The 15,989-nt window shown below is 63.3% G+C and overlaps 1 protein-coding gene across 1 annotated transcript in view; it reads left to right on the forward strand.

The window, feature by feature from the left end:
* The first annotated feature begins 7,625 nt into the window (after nucleotides 1-7,625).
* ADAMTSL2 (ADAMTS like 2) overlaps nucleotides 7,626-15,989 on the forward strand; it is a 34,590-nt gene continuing 26,226 nt past the window's right edge. Inside the window, exons 1-7 of the mRNA XM_031673707.2 lie at nucleotides 7,626-7,758; nucleotides 9,476-9,566; nucleotides 10,042-10,257; nucleotides 11,080-11,155; nucleotides 12,279-12,381; nucleotides 12,875-13,020; nucleotides 13,163-13,286. Coding sequence (XP_031529567.2) covers nucleotides 9,481-9,566; nucleotides 10,042-10,257; nucleotides 11,080-11,155; nucleotides 12,279-12,381; nucleotides 12,875-13,020; nucleotides 13,163-13,286 — 751 coding nt within the window. The 5' untranslated portion in view covers nucleotides 7,626-7,758; nucleotides 9,476-9,480. The remainder of the gene's footprint in view (nucleotides 7,759-9,475; nucleotides 9,567-10,041; nucleotides 10,258-11,079; nucleotides 11,156-12,278; nucleotides 12,382-12,874; nucleotides 13,021-13,162; nucleotides 13,287-15,989) is intronic.

Genomic DNA, 15,989 nt, shown 5'->3' on the forward strand with positions numbered 1-15,989 from the left:
GCCGACTCTCTCCCCGGAGTGACTGCGCGCTTGCTTGCTTGCTTTATTTGCTGCCGGCAAAAGAACAGCCTTTATTCTGTGTTATTTTTCATCATGATACAATGACGTTACATGCAACAACACGCACAGGTTTGAAATGTGCCATCTGACAAGTCTGGTAAGCGTGCACAGCTGTGCGGCCACTGCGGCGTCCCCTCGGCTCCTTTGCCACGCGTGCCCCGGCCGCGGCAGCCGCGCACCCAACTGCCCGCACGGAGGGACGCGTGCAGCGCGCAACCTTCCGGGCCGGCTTCTTTTCCTTCCCTGGGATGTCCCTGAGATTCGCCCACGTGTGTCAAGTGGCTTGTTCCTCTGGCTGCTGTGTGGGCGGAAGTCCACTGCACAGCTCTGTCGGATCCCGTTCTCCTGGGAATCGGAATCTGGAGTATGGGGAGCTCCCTCACACCTTTCCAGAACTCTCCTTTCTGCCAGAAGTTGGCTGGAGCCCATTTCTGCTGTCTGCAGTGGAAGGTCCTACTCGATACATCTGGTCATTCTTTTGCTCAAGTGCCTTCCAAGGCACCCACAGCCTTCGGTGTGAAGTCCAAGCTCTCGAGGAGATCCCTGAGCCATCCGTGCCGGCCTTTTCCCCCAGAGCACACCCTGGTCTCCACCCTACCCTCGGACCCCATCCTTCCTCCCGGCCTCCCTGCCTCCCTGCCTCCCCTGCAAGAACACACTTCTTCCTCTTCTGATGTGGGTGGGGAAGGCTCCCCGCCGGGCTCGGCTAGCGGAGGTGCTCCTGTGCTGGGCCCAACGCGCCACTCCCCCCAGCCCATCATCCACCCCTCTGCGCCGCGCTCTTGGTGTGGGGCTGCCTGGATGGTGTGCCCACCACTCAGCGGGCCTGCTCTCTGCCCAAGCCGGGAGCCCGAGCCTGGCACGTGGCAGGTGTTCGACAGACACTGGCTGAATGAATGACTTTGTTAAAAGAATGAATGAAAGTCCAGGGAGGTGGGGCCGCTGCACATTTCAGTCTGGCACTTAGGAGCCCTGTTCCCTCTCCAAATGGAAAAACCAGATCCTGCAGTGTGTGCGGCTCTGGGTAAGAGGCCGGCGACCCCCTGCAAGCTAGTTGTGGGCGTCCTGGTCGTCCCTGCCCACCCCTCTGCCCAAGCCCCGGCCCCAACCCCAGACCCCAGACCCAGCTTCCAAGAGGAGTAGAAATCGCGTGGTGAGGAAGTGGATTAGAGGTCAGGTGTTTGGAGAGAGCTCTCTGGAGCCATAACCCCACTCAGAAGCAGGGAAACATTCCACACTTGGTTTTGTGCATGAGTGTGTGGGGGTGTTTTTTTGCAGCTGTGAACTCCAGGGCCAAGGCTGCAAGCTTGGGGAAGGGAAAAAGAGAAGGGGGGAGGTGGTGGGGGAGGCAGGGGCGGAGGCGCACATGTGTTGTAGCGATTAAGGAGGAAGGGGGCTGAGGAGAGGCTGCCCCAAAGCTGGGAGACAGGTGGCCAGGCCGGGGGCAGCCCGAGGAGCCCCTGCAGAAGGGCTGGAACTCCAGCAGCCCTCTGAGGAGGGGGGCAGAGTGCAGGACGGAGGTGGGGGTGAGGCCTGCGTGTGGCTCCCATCCGAGACCTGGCCGCCTGGAGACAGACCAGCTGGCTGGGGGGAAGGCGTCCAGCTCTGAACAGGACTGAAATGACCCTCGGTTCTCGCTGGAGCCCGGGAAGGGATTGGCCTGGCGAGCTGGGAGGGGGGGGCAAAGGAGCAGGAACAGGCCCATTGCCCTGGGGCTGTTGCTGCCCCTGGAGGCGTGGGGAAGGCAGGCGCAGGATTGGGCTGGGCTGGGAGCGGACTCGACCTGGGCAGGCTCCGAGCCAGCCGAGACGTGCGCTGGCATTCCCCGTCCTTCCCGCCTCCCGTGGCCTCCGCCTGCCAGCCAGCCTCCAGTCCTCCCCACCCCCACCCCACCCCTCACCTGCTGGTGCTGGGCCAATCCGGACCCCACAGGCAGCACGCTCTCCTTCTGCCAGGATGCCCTCATGCGCTTGCCTCTGTGTTCACGTCGTGGCCCTTGGCCCCCCCGGCCCCGCTGGGGTGTGTCCTCTCCATTCCAACCCCTACCCCACCGTGTGTGTCTTGAAAACCATGCACACACACAGATGTGCACTCAGGCCAGCTTGTGCCAAGCACTGTTCCTACTTCGTCCTTTTGGGCTCTGTCAGCATCTGGAGGTGGGGGGTAGCTGTCTCTCTCTCCCCGTTTTACAGAGGAGGAGACTGAGGCCCAGAAAGCAGTGGAGACCGGCTCCTGGCATGTGCTTCTAGCAAGGCACCCATGCTGGTCAGCCTCTCAGACCACCCTGACCGCCCCTTCCAGCCCCGGCCCCCAGGCAGCATCCCTCCTCTCCCCAGCAGGTGGCGCTGGTCCCAATGGGACCCGGCAGGGGCCAGTCCTGGGTGGGGTGGGGGGGCCCATGGTGGGGCAGCCACAGCCTGGGGAGCAGGGAGTGGGAGCCGGCCCGCCACCCTCCCCTTCCCTCGCCCCCCTCGACCGTGGGGCAGGCCGGTTTTATAGAGGTGCTGAAATGCCTGGAATGCCACACAGCTCCCGCCTCCCGGACAGCTGTCTGTCTGCTCCGCCCGGCCCAGGATAGCAGGGCCAGCTGCTGCATTTGCATCCTCCAAATTCTGAACATGCGACCCACAGCTCCAGGTCACCCCAGAGCACATCAGCCCTTGCAGGCCGGCTCTCTGTCTAGGGATCCTCTGAGGTGGCCCTGCAGCTGGTGGGAGGGGCTCTGGGAACTGACACTCCTGACGCCTTCCTTGGGGTCCCCAGGCTGGAGCACCATCTGGGGCCTTGGCAGTGGGAGTTGTGACAGCAGTTGTGTCGTCTTCAGCTAACGGCTGACACTTAGCCACTCAGGTTACCTTGGCTCCCAAATACCTGCCAGGTGAGCCGGGCGAGGGCTCCGCCTCCCCTGAGCTCTGGGGCCTTGGTGTGCCCTTTGCCCCCGTGAGCCTCAGTTTCCTCATCTGCCAAATGGAGCACCCTGCCTCTGCCTCATAAGGTCAATGTGAGCACAGTTGAGTGTGAGGAGCTCGGAGAGGTGCTGGTTTAGGAAGTGCTGGGTGTCTGCTAAGCAGCAAGGAACAAACACGGGGCACTTCAGGCGAATGCTTCTCTGAAAGGCGGCCTCGCCGTCCACTCACGGGGGAATGGCTGCCCGAGGGACCCAGGGCTGGGAGCGGCCACAATTGACTGAACTGCCTCTGCGAGGATGGGAGACTGGGCGGAGGTCCTTGCCACCTGGCCTTCCTTAGGGACAGGTCCCGTGGCAGCGGAAAGGCTGCTGGGAAGGCACCGATCTCTGCTGTCCCTGTAGGACCTGACTCCCGTCCAGCCGGGCTCGGCCTGAGGCCTGGGCAGGCTGTGAAGTGCATCCAGGGGCCCACACGGATGCGGCTTCTGCCAGCGCCGCTGCCCCTCGCCCAGCGGCCGTCTGTCCCTGGCTCCGCAGCAGGAAGCTCACTTCCCAGCCACGCCAGGGCTTCTCATGGCCCCATCCTTGCTCCAGATGTGGGGACAAAGGAGCTTCTTTCTTGTGGATTTTGAGAGTGAGGAGGCCTAAACTCCCCGAGGCCCCCCATTTGAACTCCAAGCCTCGACCTTGTAGGACATGCAGAGCTGGGGAAGGGGGGTCCTTCTGTTTTGAGGTCCAGCCTCCGGCACACTGACCCCCAGCAGTCTGTGGGGGGGGTTCTTACCGAGCAGCCAGTCTGGGCCCGGAGCTGGTGTCTGCGCTGGGCTGGGCGGGGAGCGCACGAGGAGAGACTGGCTGCTGGGCCTCTCCCGGAACCGGCTCTCCTGCAGTCCTGGCCAGCCCCCTCCAAACTGGCCACGTGGTCCTTTGGTGGCTCAGTCCCTGTTAGGGGCAAGAGGTCTGCTGTCAGAAGGTGCCCGGATGCCCGCAGCTCAGGGTGGGCAGTGGGACATCGGGGCTGGGACAGGGTAGATGTGTGTCGTGCTGGCTGGCCTCTGGGTGCCGGGGTGAGGACCCCCCTCACATGGGCTCTGTCCAGTACCCGCCCTTCTGAGCTCCGTTCTGGACCCGTGGCTGCACAGGAAGGGCCCATCTCCCAGCATGACTGTCCAGCCACTGGGACCCCCAAGCCGGTCAACCCCGGCCCACGGCCCCCCCCGCCTCGGTCTGTCCTGCCCCCAGGCTGGCTTCTCCCCTTTGTTTCCTACGCCTCTCCCCGCCTGCCCGCAGAAATGTGCCCGTTTTGCTGCTTCTTAGCTCCTCCTCAGACATCCGGAAAGCTCCGGTGGAAAGACAATCTCCTTCTGAAGAAACAAGTGTCGCCAGCGTCCCCAGCCAGGGTCACACGGAGTGGAGGGGACATCTCACCCTCACCCCAGAGGACAAGGAGCCACCAGACAAATCCACCCTCTCGTGTGTCGAGCGTCTTCTACGTGCTGGGCTCTGGCAGGCGCCGAGGGTACAGTGTGAACCAGGAGCAGCCCCATTCTGTGGGGTCCCAGACGCAGTCCGGGGAGATCCTGCCCAGTGCGAGAAGCCAGAGCAAAGTGTTGGCCACCTGGTGGGCTTCCTGGAGCAGGTGGCTTCTGAAGGTCATCTGGAGGACCAAGCGTCCAGATGGGTGGGAAGGAAGAGCTCCAGAGAACGGGGAGCAGGAACCCAGACGGGGGCTCTGAGCCGTTTCTTTCACTGACTCTCCAGGCCCCCGGGGCATCTTCTGGGCTGGGGGCAGCAGTTCCGAGGGCTGCTTGGCGACCCGTGGGGCTCAGTGCAAAGTGGGGAGCCCCTTGCTCATGAGGCGGGACGAAGCTGTCTCCCCTCAGGGCCTCTCCTGAACAGTGGGGTGTTCTTATTTGCTGTTAACACTGTGCTCCTTCAGGCAGGGGGAGGTCACGCAGTGAGTACCTGGGCCCCCGGCCTGAGACTCAGTCTGACTCCGGCTCCCCGGGGGCAGAGGGCAGTCCTGACAGGTGCAGGGGGTGGGAGGTGCTCCGGCGGGAGCGCCAAGCCCCCAGGCAGCCTCTGCCGCCCCATCTGACATCACTCCTAGAACACAGATTCTAAGCAAACACAATCAAACCTTCAAGACGGTGACGGCCGAGCATGAACCCCGAGCACGGCCTCTTCTGAGCAGGCCTGGGCTGCTGCTCTGGTTACTCACTGTGCAGCCGGCTGGGGGCTCCTCAGACACTCTGGGTACTGCCTTCCAGGCCTGGCCGTGACCCTGTGTGGCCCGAGGGCACCTAAGTCCCCGCCAGGAGGCCCACCCCGAGCAGCTCACCAGAGCTGACAGCGGCCCCACGCTCGGCCCACGACGAGGCCTTCAGAGGCACTTCCTGCCTGTGCCGGACTCTTCACGGCCACCCCGCCCGCCCCTGCCAGATTCCGGGGGTCTTCAGGGGCCCCAGAGGCCTCCCCTGACTCTTGATGTCCAAAACCTCCAGGCCACCAGTGGACCCAGTGTTGGTCACAGCTCCCCATGGGTCTGGAGTTTGGGGCCCCGCTGGTGTCCCTCCGGGTCGGGGAGCCCCAGCTGGCTCCGGACAGTAGCAGGTAGGTTGGGTGGACGTGTGGCAGACCCAGGTCAGACACCTGCTGGAGGTGTCAGGGCCAGGGGTGGCATTCAAGGCACTGTCCTGCTGAACTGAGAGCAGGAGCTGGGATGTTTGTGTCGGCTGGCTGCAGGGTCCCTCCCAGGGGAAACCGTTAGTCACCCTGGCGCTGGCTGGGTGTGGAGCCAGCGATGCCAGGAGAGCTCGGGACTGTGCCAAGGGATGCAGAGCCCTGACACTCGGCTGGTGGCAGAGGTCCCAGAGTGAGAGCGGTCAGTCGTGCGTCTGTGAGGGGGTCGGGGAGTGTGTGTGCGTGCGCGCCTCTGTGTGTGTGCCTGTGTGTGTATGTTGTGTGCATAAGGGTGTGTGCACCTCTGTGTGTGCTTCTGGGTGTATGTGAGAGCATGTGTGTGCCTGTGTTTGTATGTGTGCACGTGCGCACACGCGCATGCACCAGTGCTGCGTGACAGGCTCCACCGTGTCTGTGCTTCAGCACACCGACCCCAGGGGGCAGCACGGACCTGGGTTCGAGTCTTGGTTCCGCTAAGCATCCCAGGGGCCCCAGGAGGAAAATGAGACGGATAAGACCTGCCCCCCGGAGGGCTCTGGGGAGGGCGAACATGCTATAAGAGGCCTCCAGATTGAGAAGATGTGATCCGTGAGGGCGCCGGGGTCCCTGATGTGCCGCTTACCAGGTGGGTGACCTTGGGCATCACTCAGCCGTCTCAGAGCCTCAGTTCCCCTGTCTGTAAAATGGGGATGGCGAAGATGCTGAGCTCACAGCTCCTGGCACAGAGGAAGAACTCGGCGCAGGGCCGCGGGCGTGGTTGGTTTTAGTGTCGCTGCTGGTTGCTCTCCTCCCCGACTACTCCTGTCCGTGGCAGAATTTTCCCAGGGGTGGAACAATTCTCAGCTGCCCAAGGAGCTCACCACAGTTCCTTCCGGCAGGGAGGGTGCAGGGAGGGGGAAGGCTTTCCAGGAGCCACTGTGAGCCTTCGACCTCCAGGGCGCAGAGGCAGGGGGATGGACGAAATGGCTCAGTCTGGCCCCCTTCCATCCTCACCATTTGGAGGTATCTCTGTGTCTCAGGAGGGTGGGTTCCGGGGAGCCCGGAGTGTGGGGGCGGTGCCTTCCCTCGCTCCCGGTGCAGCTTGCAAAGTCGGGGGTCGGCTTGGGTTCCCGGGGGCTGGAGTTTGTGCTGCTTGCTCCGTGCTCTGCTCCACGCTCTGACTCAGCAGGAACACAGGCCCGGAGCCCCGTGCCGGCCTGCCAGGGGCTGCCCGGCTGGCCCCGGCCCGGCCAGGCTGCTGTGCGCTGCCAGCCCAGTGCTGAGCAGCGGCAGGGCTCCGCGCGCCTCCTCCCGCGGGCTCTGGCCGTTCTGGCTGTCTGGTCAGCGGGCCGTGTGTGCTGCTCTCCCTTCCGTGGAGCCCTCGGCTGAGCCCTTGCTGAGTCTGCCTCAGTCCGTCCGCCTGCTTGGGCTTCTGCTTCTCAGGAGAAGCTTTCCAAGGCTGGCTGGCTGACCTCGGAGCATGATCGCCCTTCTGGACCTCAGTCTTCCTATCTGTAAAACGGAGCTATCAGAGTGGATGCCTCATTCAGCCCACACTCCAGTCTGGGGAGTGTCACAGACTCGGCCGTCCCCCAGAAGCAGAAATCCAGCGTACCAAGCCTGGGGCTCGGCTTGGCCATCACTGACCTCCCCTGTGACCGTGGGCCAGAGGCCACTTCGTCTGGACACCCTGACGTGCAGTCCTGAGTTCTGGACCCGGGAAGGCGGCCTCCCCGCTCGCTGCCGCGGCAGCAGTCAGCAGGCAGCTGGGCCGGCCTGGCCGGGCTCCAGAGGCGCGGAGCGGGTTAAAGTGTGCGCCAGGCCGGCCGCGGCGGGCGGGGGGAGCAGCCTGGTGGGAAGTGTGAGTTCCTCCCTGTCTGCCTGACAGCTATAAAGGCCGCCGCGCCGCAGAGCCGCCACTGGGCTGCGCGCCTCCCTGGGAACCCCCTCTTGTGGGTGCTCTTTGAAGTGGAGGAGGGAGGCGGCGAGGGGGAGGAGGAGGAAGGGAGAGAGCAGAGCCCACAGCTCCCTGCACGCGGAGCCTCCCCTGCACCGCGCACCTGGCGCCGCCTGCCCGCGGCGGCTCGGCCCCTTTCTCCGTGAGGACAACCTGCTGACCCCCGGGCCAGGTAGGCCACCTCGCCCCGTCTGGCTCCCACTGCAGCCCTCCCAGGGCAGCCCTGAGTGCATGCAGAGCATCCCCCAGCCCCCTAGGGGAGCTGTTATGTAACAGGAGCTGGGCTTGTGGGGAGGGGTCCAGACCCCCAGAGCACCGTGAGGGTGGCCCCTCAGCTCCCAGCCTAGGGCGCCTGAAGCCCTTGTTTGCAGGGCAAGCCTCTCCCGCTGGCTGGTGGCTGTTTTTGGACCCCAGGGAGGGATGGATCCCGCGTGAGCCGGGCCTGGCCTGAAGCCAGCGGTGTCTGGGAGCCTTAATGAAAACCAAGTGTGCGGCCGGCTCAGCACCTGTCTTCAGCCTGCAGGCAGGAGCCGGGGCACCAATTAGCCAACAGGACCGCCGAGGGGGCTCTGTGCTTGCAGGGGGCTGGTGGGGGTGCAGATGGAGGCCTGCGGGGGAGGGGTGGCAGCAGGGCGGGGAGGCGGCGGGCAGGTGGCTGGGGTGCTGGAGAGCTCGGGGCCCGCAGCCCCGAACTCCAGGCTGCACTGCTGCCTCGCCTTGGGCAGAGACATTCCTGGGGCACAAGGGTGTCACTGGCGTAGCTCCTGAAAACGTGCAGGTGCTTGAGCTGTGAGGAAATGAGGGCTTGACGGAGGAGAGAGAGGAACACATGTGGAGCTGGTTTCGGGGCTGGCAGGCGTGGGGGAAGGAGGGATTTCCATACCTTCTTTCCTTAGAATTAGCCGGATGCAGAGGACTAGTCGCCAAGTGTGCTATGGGTTCTGGGGGTTAGTCAGCCACATTGCTGTGTGGCTTTGGGCAAGTTGGTTTCCCTCTCTGGTTCCAGGCTATAGGGGGATGAACTGGTGGTTTCTGAAACCCCTTCTTCAACCTGCTGGCAAGTGGCACTTAGGACCTGAGACAAACCCTGGACAGAGGCCACTGCAGGCCCTGTTCCTCCCTTCTTGGGGGTAGAAAGAGGGGGCTGAGGGCCCAGGAGGCTGGAATCTCCTCTTGATTTGACCCCCGGCAGGGAAGTCAAGTAGTGCTTTGGGCTGGGGGTGCTGAATTCTTGGGAAGAAGACAGCTCCGTGGCCCTGGGCCGCCTGCACTCCACATTCCCGAACACCATCCGTGCGTCTTCTCTGTGGGTGGTGGGGGCCCAGTTCCCTCAGGGGCAGGGGGAGGCTGTGGCCAGGGAGGGGAAGGGCCTGGCAGAGCCCATGGCATCCATGGACCCCCGGCTGCAGGTCCAGGTAGCCGGTGGGGAGGGTCATTCTCCCACGTCGCCAGCAAGTGCTGAGCAGATAAAAATCTCAAGGTGCTCTTGCTTGGGCCAGGCCTCCTGGTCAAAATAATGGACCAGTTAGTCCTCAGCTCCTTGATCCAGTGGATGCAGCCTTGGCCTACAGGTTTCTCCCCAGGCGTTCTCCAGGGAGCTCAGGTATTCAGAGGCAAAGCATGGCCCAGGTCCCCAGATGCCCTCAGGTCAGGTGGCACAGGCTTAGCACACATATCACCACCCTATTGTCTCAAGCCTGTGGCAGGCATCCCTAATCACTCATCGAACTCTTCCAACAAGGCCGCCAGGCAGTCACTACCAACTGATTCCAGATAACCTCAGGCCTCAGCACTGGTTGGGCCCTGACGGCTTTCCCCCACAGCGGACCCTGGCCAGCTGGAAGAGGAGCTGGGCCTGGCCCGGCAGTGACAGTGGCCTTGCTTCCTAGGATGGATGGCAGATGGCGGCCTTCACGCTGGGCATGCTCCCTGCTGGCTGTGGCACTTGTGGCTGGGGGTGCATCATCCACTGGGTCCACGGTGAGTGGGGAGTGTGGTCCCTCACCCAGAAGGGCTGACGATGGAGGGCTGCTTCACGGGTGTGGGGCACACGTCCGGGGGTCCTGGAGCACCTTCCCAGAGCACCCCCCCCAGCTCCCAGGAGCATGTTTTACAGCCAGGCCAACCAGCCCCTGAGCAGGGGGCTCTGGTCCCGCCAGAGTCCTTGCCAATTTGGCAGGACCAGAGCTGCACAGCCTGAGGGCTTTCTTCCTGAGCGAAGGCCTGGTGAGCAGACAGGGTGGGTTGTGTCCTGCAGAACCCAGGCCAGGCCCCAAAAGCTGCTGGGGGATATAGAGGATGGTTAGGTCCGGCCTCAGGACCCCGCCACATTCCCAGGGTCTTCCTGATCCCAAGATGGGGCCTGCAACTCCCCGGGAGGGCCTTCTAAGGCCACCCCGAGATCTGAGCCCAGGCTTTGAGCAACCCACCCAGGGGACTGTGTCCTCCTGTCCAGGGCCCAAGGACGGCAGGCCCGTCCGGCCAGGTGCTTCCGCCTCCTTCTAACCGTCGTGGGGCCTCTCACCCAGGACAACAGCCCAACGTCTAACAGCCTGGAGGCGGGCACCGATGCCACCGCCTACTGGTGGGGAGAGTGGACGAAGTGGACAGCATGTTCCCGCAGCTGCGGGGCCGGGGTGACGTCCCAGGAGCGGCACTGCCTGCAGCAGAGGTGCGGGGCTGGCGTGAGAGTGGGGCCACCTGGACAGGAGAGGGAGTCCTGGGAGGTGGACAGCCAGGACTTCCACCCAGGGCAGCAGCTGATGGGTGAGGGTCTCAGGCAGGGAGGGGTCTCCAGTTCAAGGCAGCACAGGCCAGGTGGACGGGTCAGTCTTTTCATCAGCCTCCATGGGGAGGGGCTCCTGTGGGTCCCAGACAAGTGCACCCCGGGACCCCTCCTGCTCCAGGGCCCTGGGGAACGCGGGCGCCATTTCTAGGGCTCCACCCTGGCCTTCTCTGCTGAAGGCTTGAAATGAAAACACAGGGAAAGCATATAGTACCCTGGTTACCATCAGACAGACCTGGGTTTGAAGCTGGCCTTTGCCACTTCCTAGCTGTGTGACCATGGGCAATTCACTTAACGTCTCTGAGCATCAATTTCCTAATTTGTGGAATGGAGATCATGCTAGATAGAGCCCACCTGACATTTCTGAGAATTCAAGAGAGTGTGTGTATGCACTTTAGCCCAGGGCCAGGTACATGGTAAATGTTGTCATATTATTACTAATTCTATGTGCTAAGACCTGTGCTGGGGGCATAATTGGGAATCAGAGCTCCCAGGGGAAGGGGCTAAGATACACCCTCAAGTTACCTGTGACATGAGAAGGGCTCTGGTGGAGTGGGGCGGGGGGACTGAGCAGGGAGGAAGGAGGCCTCAGTGAGAGGAATTGGGGAGGGGTGGGAGGTGCCCAGAAGCCATCCCAGGGCAGGAGCAGGGTCGGGGCTGCAGCTGGCCACTCCTGGCCCTAGCTCAGAACCCTTGTCCTCCCACCAGGAGGACGTCTGTCACGGGCGCCGGGAACCGGACCTGCACCGGCACATCCAAGAGGTACCAGCTGTGCAGAGTGCAGGTGAGGCCCCACCCTGCCCTGTGCCTTCTTAGGCAGGTCTCTGGGCATCTTCTTGGTGGCCCTGGGTCCTCCGGACACTCCATCCTGGGCCTGCACCTTACATCTTGAAGAGAAGAGTGGTGAGGGCCCCTGGGCTCAGAAACCCTCTCCCTGCGTCAAATCAGATCTGTGGTGCTCACTGCGGGCTGCGGGCACCGGTGCCTGCTTCTGCTGGCGGAGCCCAAACGCCCCCTCAAGGTTTGGCGTCTTGGGCAGCGGCCTCCTGTACTCATGGCTTGCCCTGCACCAGGTGCTCGCTGGGAGACTAAGGTTACAGGACATCCCAGGCCAGCTGCAGCCCCCGTGGGGCCGCCCCTGCACTCAGGTCCTCTCTGTCGATGGCATGCTGCGCCGGGGTGCCCGGGGCCGGGCAGGAGGCGCTGACTCTGGCTTGGCCTCTGGGCACCTCTCAATGGGGCCAAAGCCAGCCTGAACCTGACCTCCAGGCGGGGGACAGAGAATGTGTATGCCTGTGTCCCGATGTCTGCATGTCTGTCTGTCTGCACAGGCGGGGGAGTTAGGGGCTAAAGGGAGGTGAGCGGCCTCATGGGTCAGCTGCCCTCCTGGAGGTAAGCTCTGGAGGGACACCCGCCCAGTTTGGCTTCCGGCCCCCGATGGCCAGCTGGGCCCCTGCGCGGGCCCCTCCCCTCGGCCCGTGGACTCCTCTTCTGTGAAGCCTATTCAGTTAATGCACGTGTCGCAGGCACTGTGGCTACAGCTGCAGACTTGCAGTCGGGCCTCTGCCCGAGGACGCAGGCGAGTGGGCAGGCAGTGTGAGCGCAGCCGAGGCTGATGTCTCCGCCCCTCCGCGTGCAGCTGGGGAGAAGGCCAGCGTGGTGGGGAGATGAAAGGGCCTGGCCCAGAGCACGAGGAGGGCCAGCGCATGTGGGTGTTGGAGGGGTGGTCCCCTCTCCTTCCCTCCTGGAGAGCCCGTGGGATGGAGAGAGAGGAGAGGCCACTCCGTGGGCTGCGGCCCTGGCACAGCCGTCCCGGCTGCAGCCACTTCCTGCTCAGCCTGGACAAAAATGCCTTTGTCGGGCCGAGTTCCTCCTGGAGCCTCCTTCCCTGTCTTCTCGCCTCCCAGGAGTGTCCGCCGGACGGGAGGAGCTTCCGCGAGGAGCAGTGCAGCTCCTTCGACTCCCGCGTGTACAACGGGCGGACGCACCAGTGGAAGCCCCTGTATCCCGGTAGCGTGGCGCTGGGCCACCCAGCAGGGGACTCTGCGAGCATCTGTGTCTGATGGGTCGCCTCCTGGAGACAATGGGAGGGCATGCTCTTGTCAGGTGGGTGGGCAGGCAGGGAAACTGAGGCCCAGAGGGAGGGGCCTCGCTGAAGGCCACAGGCAGCTCAAGCCACAGTGTGAATGTCTCGGCCTCTCTCGCTCACGGGGTAAGTGCAGGGCTCTTTGGCAGCCCAGGGCCGTCAAGCTGGCTCAGACCTGCAGAGGGGCACTGCCTCCCACTCACAGGGCGGCAGAGGCTGGAACTCACAGGGCCTGGGCTGGACCCCATCACCTACATCTCGGTCCATTTCTGCCACCGACACCCTGGGCTAGTCCTTTCCATTCTCCAGGTCTCAGTTCCCCCATCGGTGCTGTGAGAGGCGTGCTGTTGCAGTGGGTGGGAGGTAAGTCCCTGACTCTGGGCCCCCTGCCCCCCTGAGACCCTGTCTCCCCCACAGATGACTACGTGCACATCTCCAGCAAGCCGTGCGACCTGCACTGCACCACGGTGGACGGCCAGCGGCAGCTTATGGTCCCAGCCCGTGACGGCACGTCCTGCAAGCTCGCCGACCTGCGAGGGGTCTGCGTGTCTGGAAAATGTGAGGTTGTTAAACATTGTAGCAGAAGTCCCGCCAGTCTCATCGCGCCGGCTGCCCACTTGCCCACCCAGGCAGTGGCGGCCCCGGGACCCGGGCCTCGACGCCCTCCCAGCCCTCCCAGCAGCCTCTCCGCCTCCCTTCCTGCAGCCCATCGGCTGTGACGGGGTGCTCTTCTCCACCCACACGCTGGACAAGTGCGGCGTCTGCCAGGGCGACGGTAGCAGCTGCACCCACGTGACGGGCAACTACCGCAAGGGGAACGCCCACCTGGGTAAGAGCCCCCCCGCCCAGGCCTGGGCCGGGGGACCCTGCTTCCGGCCGCAGGGTGGCCGAGCAGGGCCCGCCCCTCCTCGGCCCCCTGTCGCTCGCCCTGGCCCCAGCGGGCTGGCCAGCCGCTCCGTCAGGCCCCCTTTGGCTTGGAATGCTCAGCAGCTCTGTTGAGCACCTGCTGGAAACCAGGTGCCGCTCATGGTTTGGGGACCACATCCGACCTTTGTGCAGCTGCAGGGAGATGTTAATTCCACAGTTAAAAGGCGTAAACTGAGGCACGCGTTCCGTCCTCACCGCTGATACGAGACTGGAGTCCAGGCAGGCAGGTTCTGGGGCCTACGCTCTCCAGCCCAAGTTTCGAGGGCTCCCGCCAGCTCTGGGCCGACTGCATACAGGGCCAGCCCCCGTCCCCCGGGCGGCCGCTTGTCCATTTTCATGGCCGCCCCCGCGTGGCCCCACGTGAGCGGCCAGCTCTGGCCCGGCCCGGGTGCGGGCGGCGGGCGGCGGGACTGTGCTCTTGGAGGGGTGTCACTTGTAACACTCCATGTTGAACTGAACACGTTCCTGGGCCTCAGTAAATGCTTGTGGGTTAAACTGGGTTAACACAGCCTCCAAACTGGGAAATGTAGGGCAGCTTGAAACCCACTTAATGGGTGGGGAGACTGAGGCACAGAGTGGGAATTGCCTGCTCAAGGTTCCCAGTGAGGCAAGGTTCGTCTGGACTAGAACCAGCCTGGAGGGATCACCCAAGGACCTGGCTGTCGGGACCCTGTGTGTCCTGCAGGTGGAGGGGATGGATAATTTCAGCGTTGGCCTGAGGGCCTGGACACCCGAGCCGCGGATGGACGTGTGGACTGAGGAGGGGCAGGGGAAGGAAAGGCGTCTTTAGCGAAGGGCCAGTGCAGAGCACCGCGCAGAGGCCCCCTGGGCGAGGGGCTGTGGCAAAGACATTCCGCGTTTCCTGCCTTCTGTTTGCAAACCTGCATGTGGGACCTTCTTCCAGATCCCGGGAACGCAGAGCCAGCGTTCAGGCAGTGCACCTTTCTGAACTCATGCTGTGTGCCAGGCGCTGCAGGCTGCAGGTGGCCGCGACACACAGGGTTCATGCCCTCACGGAACTCTCAACGCGAGGGGCCGGGGGCCGACCCTTAAACAATCCCACCTAACTCCACCAGTGCTTTCTGTGCGTGGAGCTGGGGTAGCGCGATGAACTCGCTCCCACCTCCCAGCATCTCCTTGAGGCAGGGACTAACACTGTGGCCATTTTACAGATGTGGAAACAGAGAGGTTAAGACACTAGTTTAAGGTCACACAGCCCAAAGAGGTGGAGCTGGGTTTGAACCCAGACAGCCTGCTCCCTGTTCTGTGGTCGCAACCACTGACCCACACGGTCCCTTGGTAGGTGCGTGCATGGTAACCACGGTGAGGAATCTTGTTAACTGGTTGCTGTTTTTAAAATTAACATATATAAGCCACATTGGACAGAAGTAGGTGGCTGGTTTGAAGCCAAGAGTGATGCTAAGCAAGGGTGGGTTTCAAACTCAGGTTAAATTTAAATAAATATTATTTCAACAAAGACATCACTTCCTAGTCATTTTGCATCTATAATCCTTGGGTCTGTCGGTGAAATGCAAGGGCAGCAGGTGCGCTCCTGTGCCCCTTCTCCTAACGCCGCAGCCAGCGACAGCAGCTGGCACCTGGAAGCCGGCCCCGCGTGCGGGTGGCAGTGGAGGGAGTGCTCGCACCCCAGAAACAGGCCAGTGCTGCAGATCGCAGCTCCCCCCACCCTCTCGCCAAGAGAGCTTGGGCCGGGGGTGGGATAAGAATTTGGCGGCACACCGCTGGCTGGCCCAAGGGACAAACTCAGGGTCTTCCGGGAGCTGTAAAGGGGGCAGCAGAGAGAGAAATGGCGTGAGTGCTGGTCTGCAGGAGCAGCTCACCCTGGGTGGACAGGGGACACTTGAGGCGGGCCCTCGGGCTCCTTGGGTGGGAGCCTGTGACTTGGCCCTAGGAAACCCGATTCCAGAGCCCCTCTCACCAGCTCCTCCCGGAAGGCTTTTCCTTCTTAGGGCTTTTAGCCATCTCCCTTCTTCCCCCCAGAAAACCCTCCACCACCTGCTGGCAGCTCTGTCCCTTCCGCATACCCCCGCCCCTCAAGACCCTCGGTCCCTTTGTTGGGGGTCTCCCTGGCTGTCTCCCACCTGACTGACTGGGGCCTTCACTGACACACTGTGAGTGGGGCCTCGTGCATCCTCATGCACATCTGTGAATGTAGCAAGCCTGTAAAATCAGTGTAATGTTGTGACAACGTGGGTTTTTAAGTAACAACAGTGACTATGCCCTCGGGCCCAGGCTCTGGGCCGCACAGCATCTCCTCCGTCGCCTGGAGTGGCCCTTCGTCCCTGGGCACAGCTGGGGCCTGAGGGGCCCCTTGGGGACAGTGGCGAGGCCGGACCCACGTCTGTTTGACGCCAGCAGAGTTACTGTCCCTGGGGCCCGTGCTCTCTGTCAGGGGGAACTGGGCTGGTACCGGTGGGCCTCGCCGTGGCCTTGGTAGGAAAGTGTCTCAGAACCCAGTGAAGCTGGGCCCGTGCCTGGACGGAGGGTCAGCCCTCCCCCGGCATGGGGGCCTCCGCAAGGCCTTGAACATGCCTCCTGGGCTCGGCAGCAGCTGTTCCTGGGCTGCCCTTAGACGGTGTCCCTC

The sequence above is a fragment of the Vicugna pacos genome, chromosome 4 (assembly GCF_048564905.1).
Source record: "Vicugna pacos chromosome 4, VicPac4, whole genome shotgun sequence".
NCBI classification, from domain to species: Eukaryota; Metazoa; Chordata; class Mammalia; order Artiodactyla; family Camelidae; genus Vicugna; species Vicugna pacos.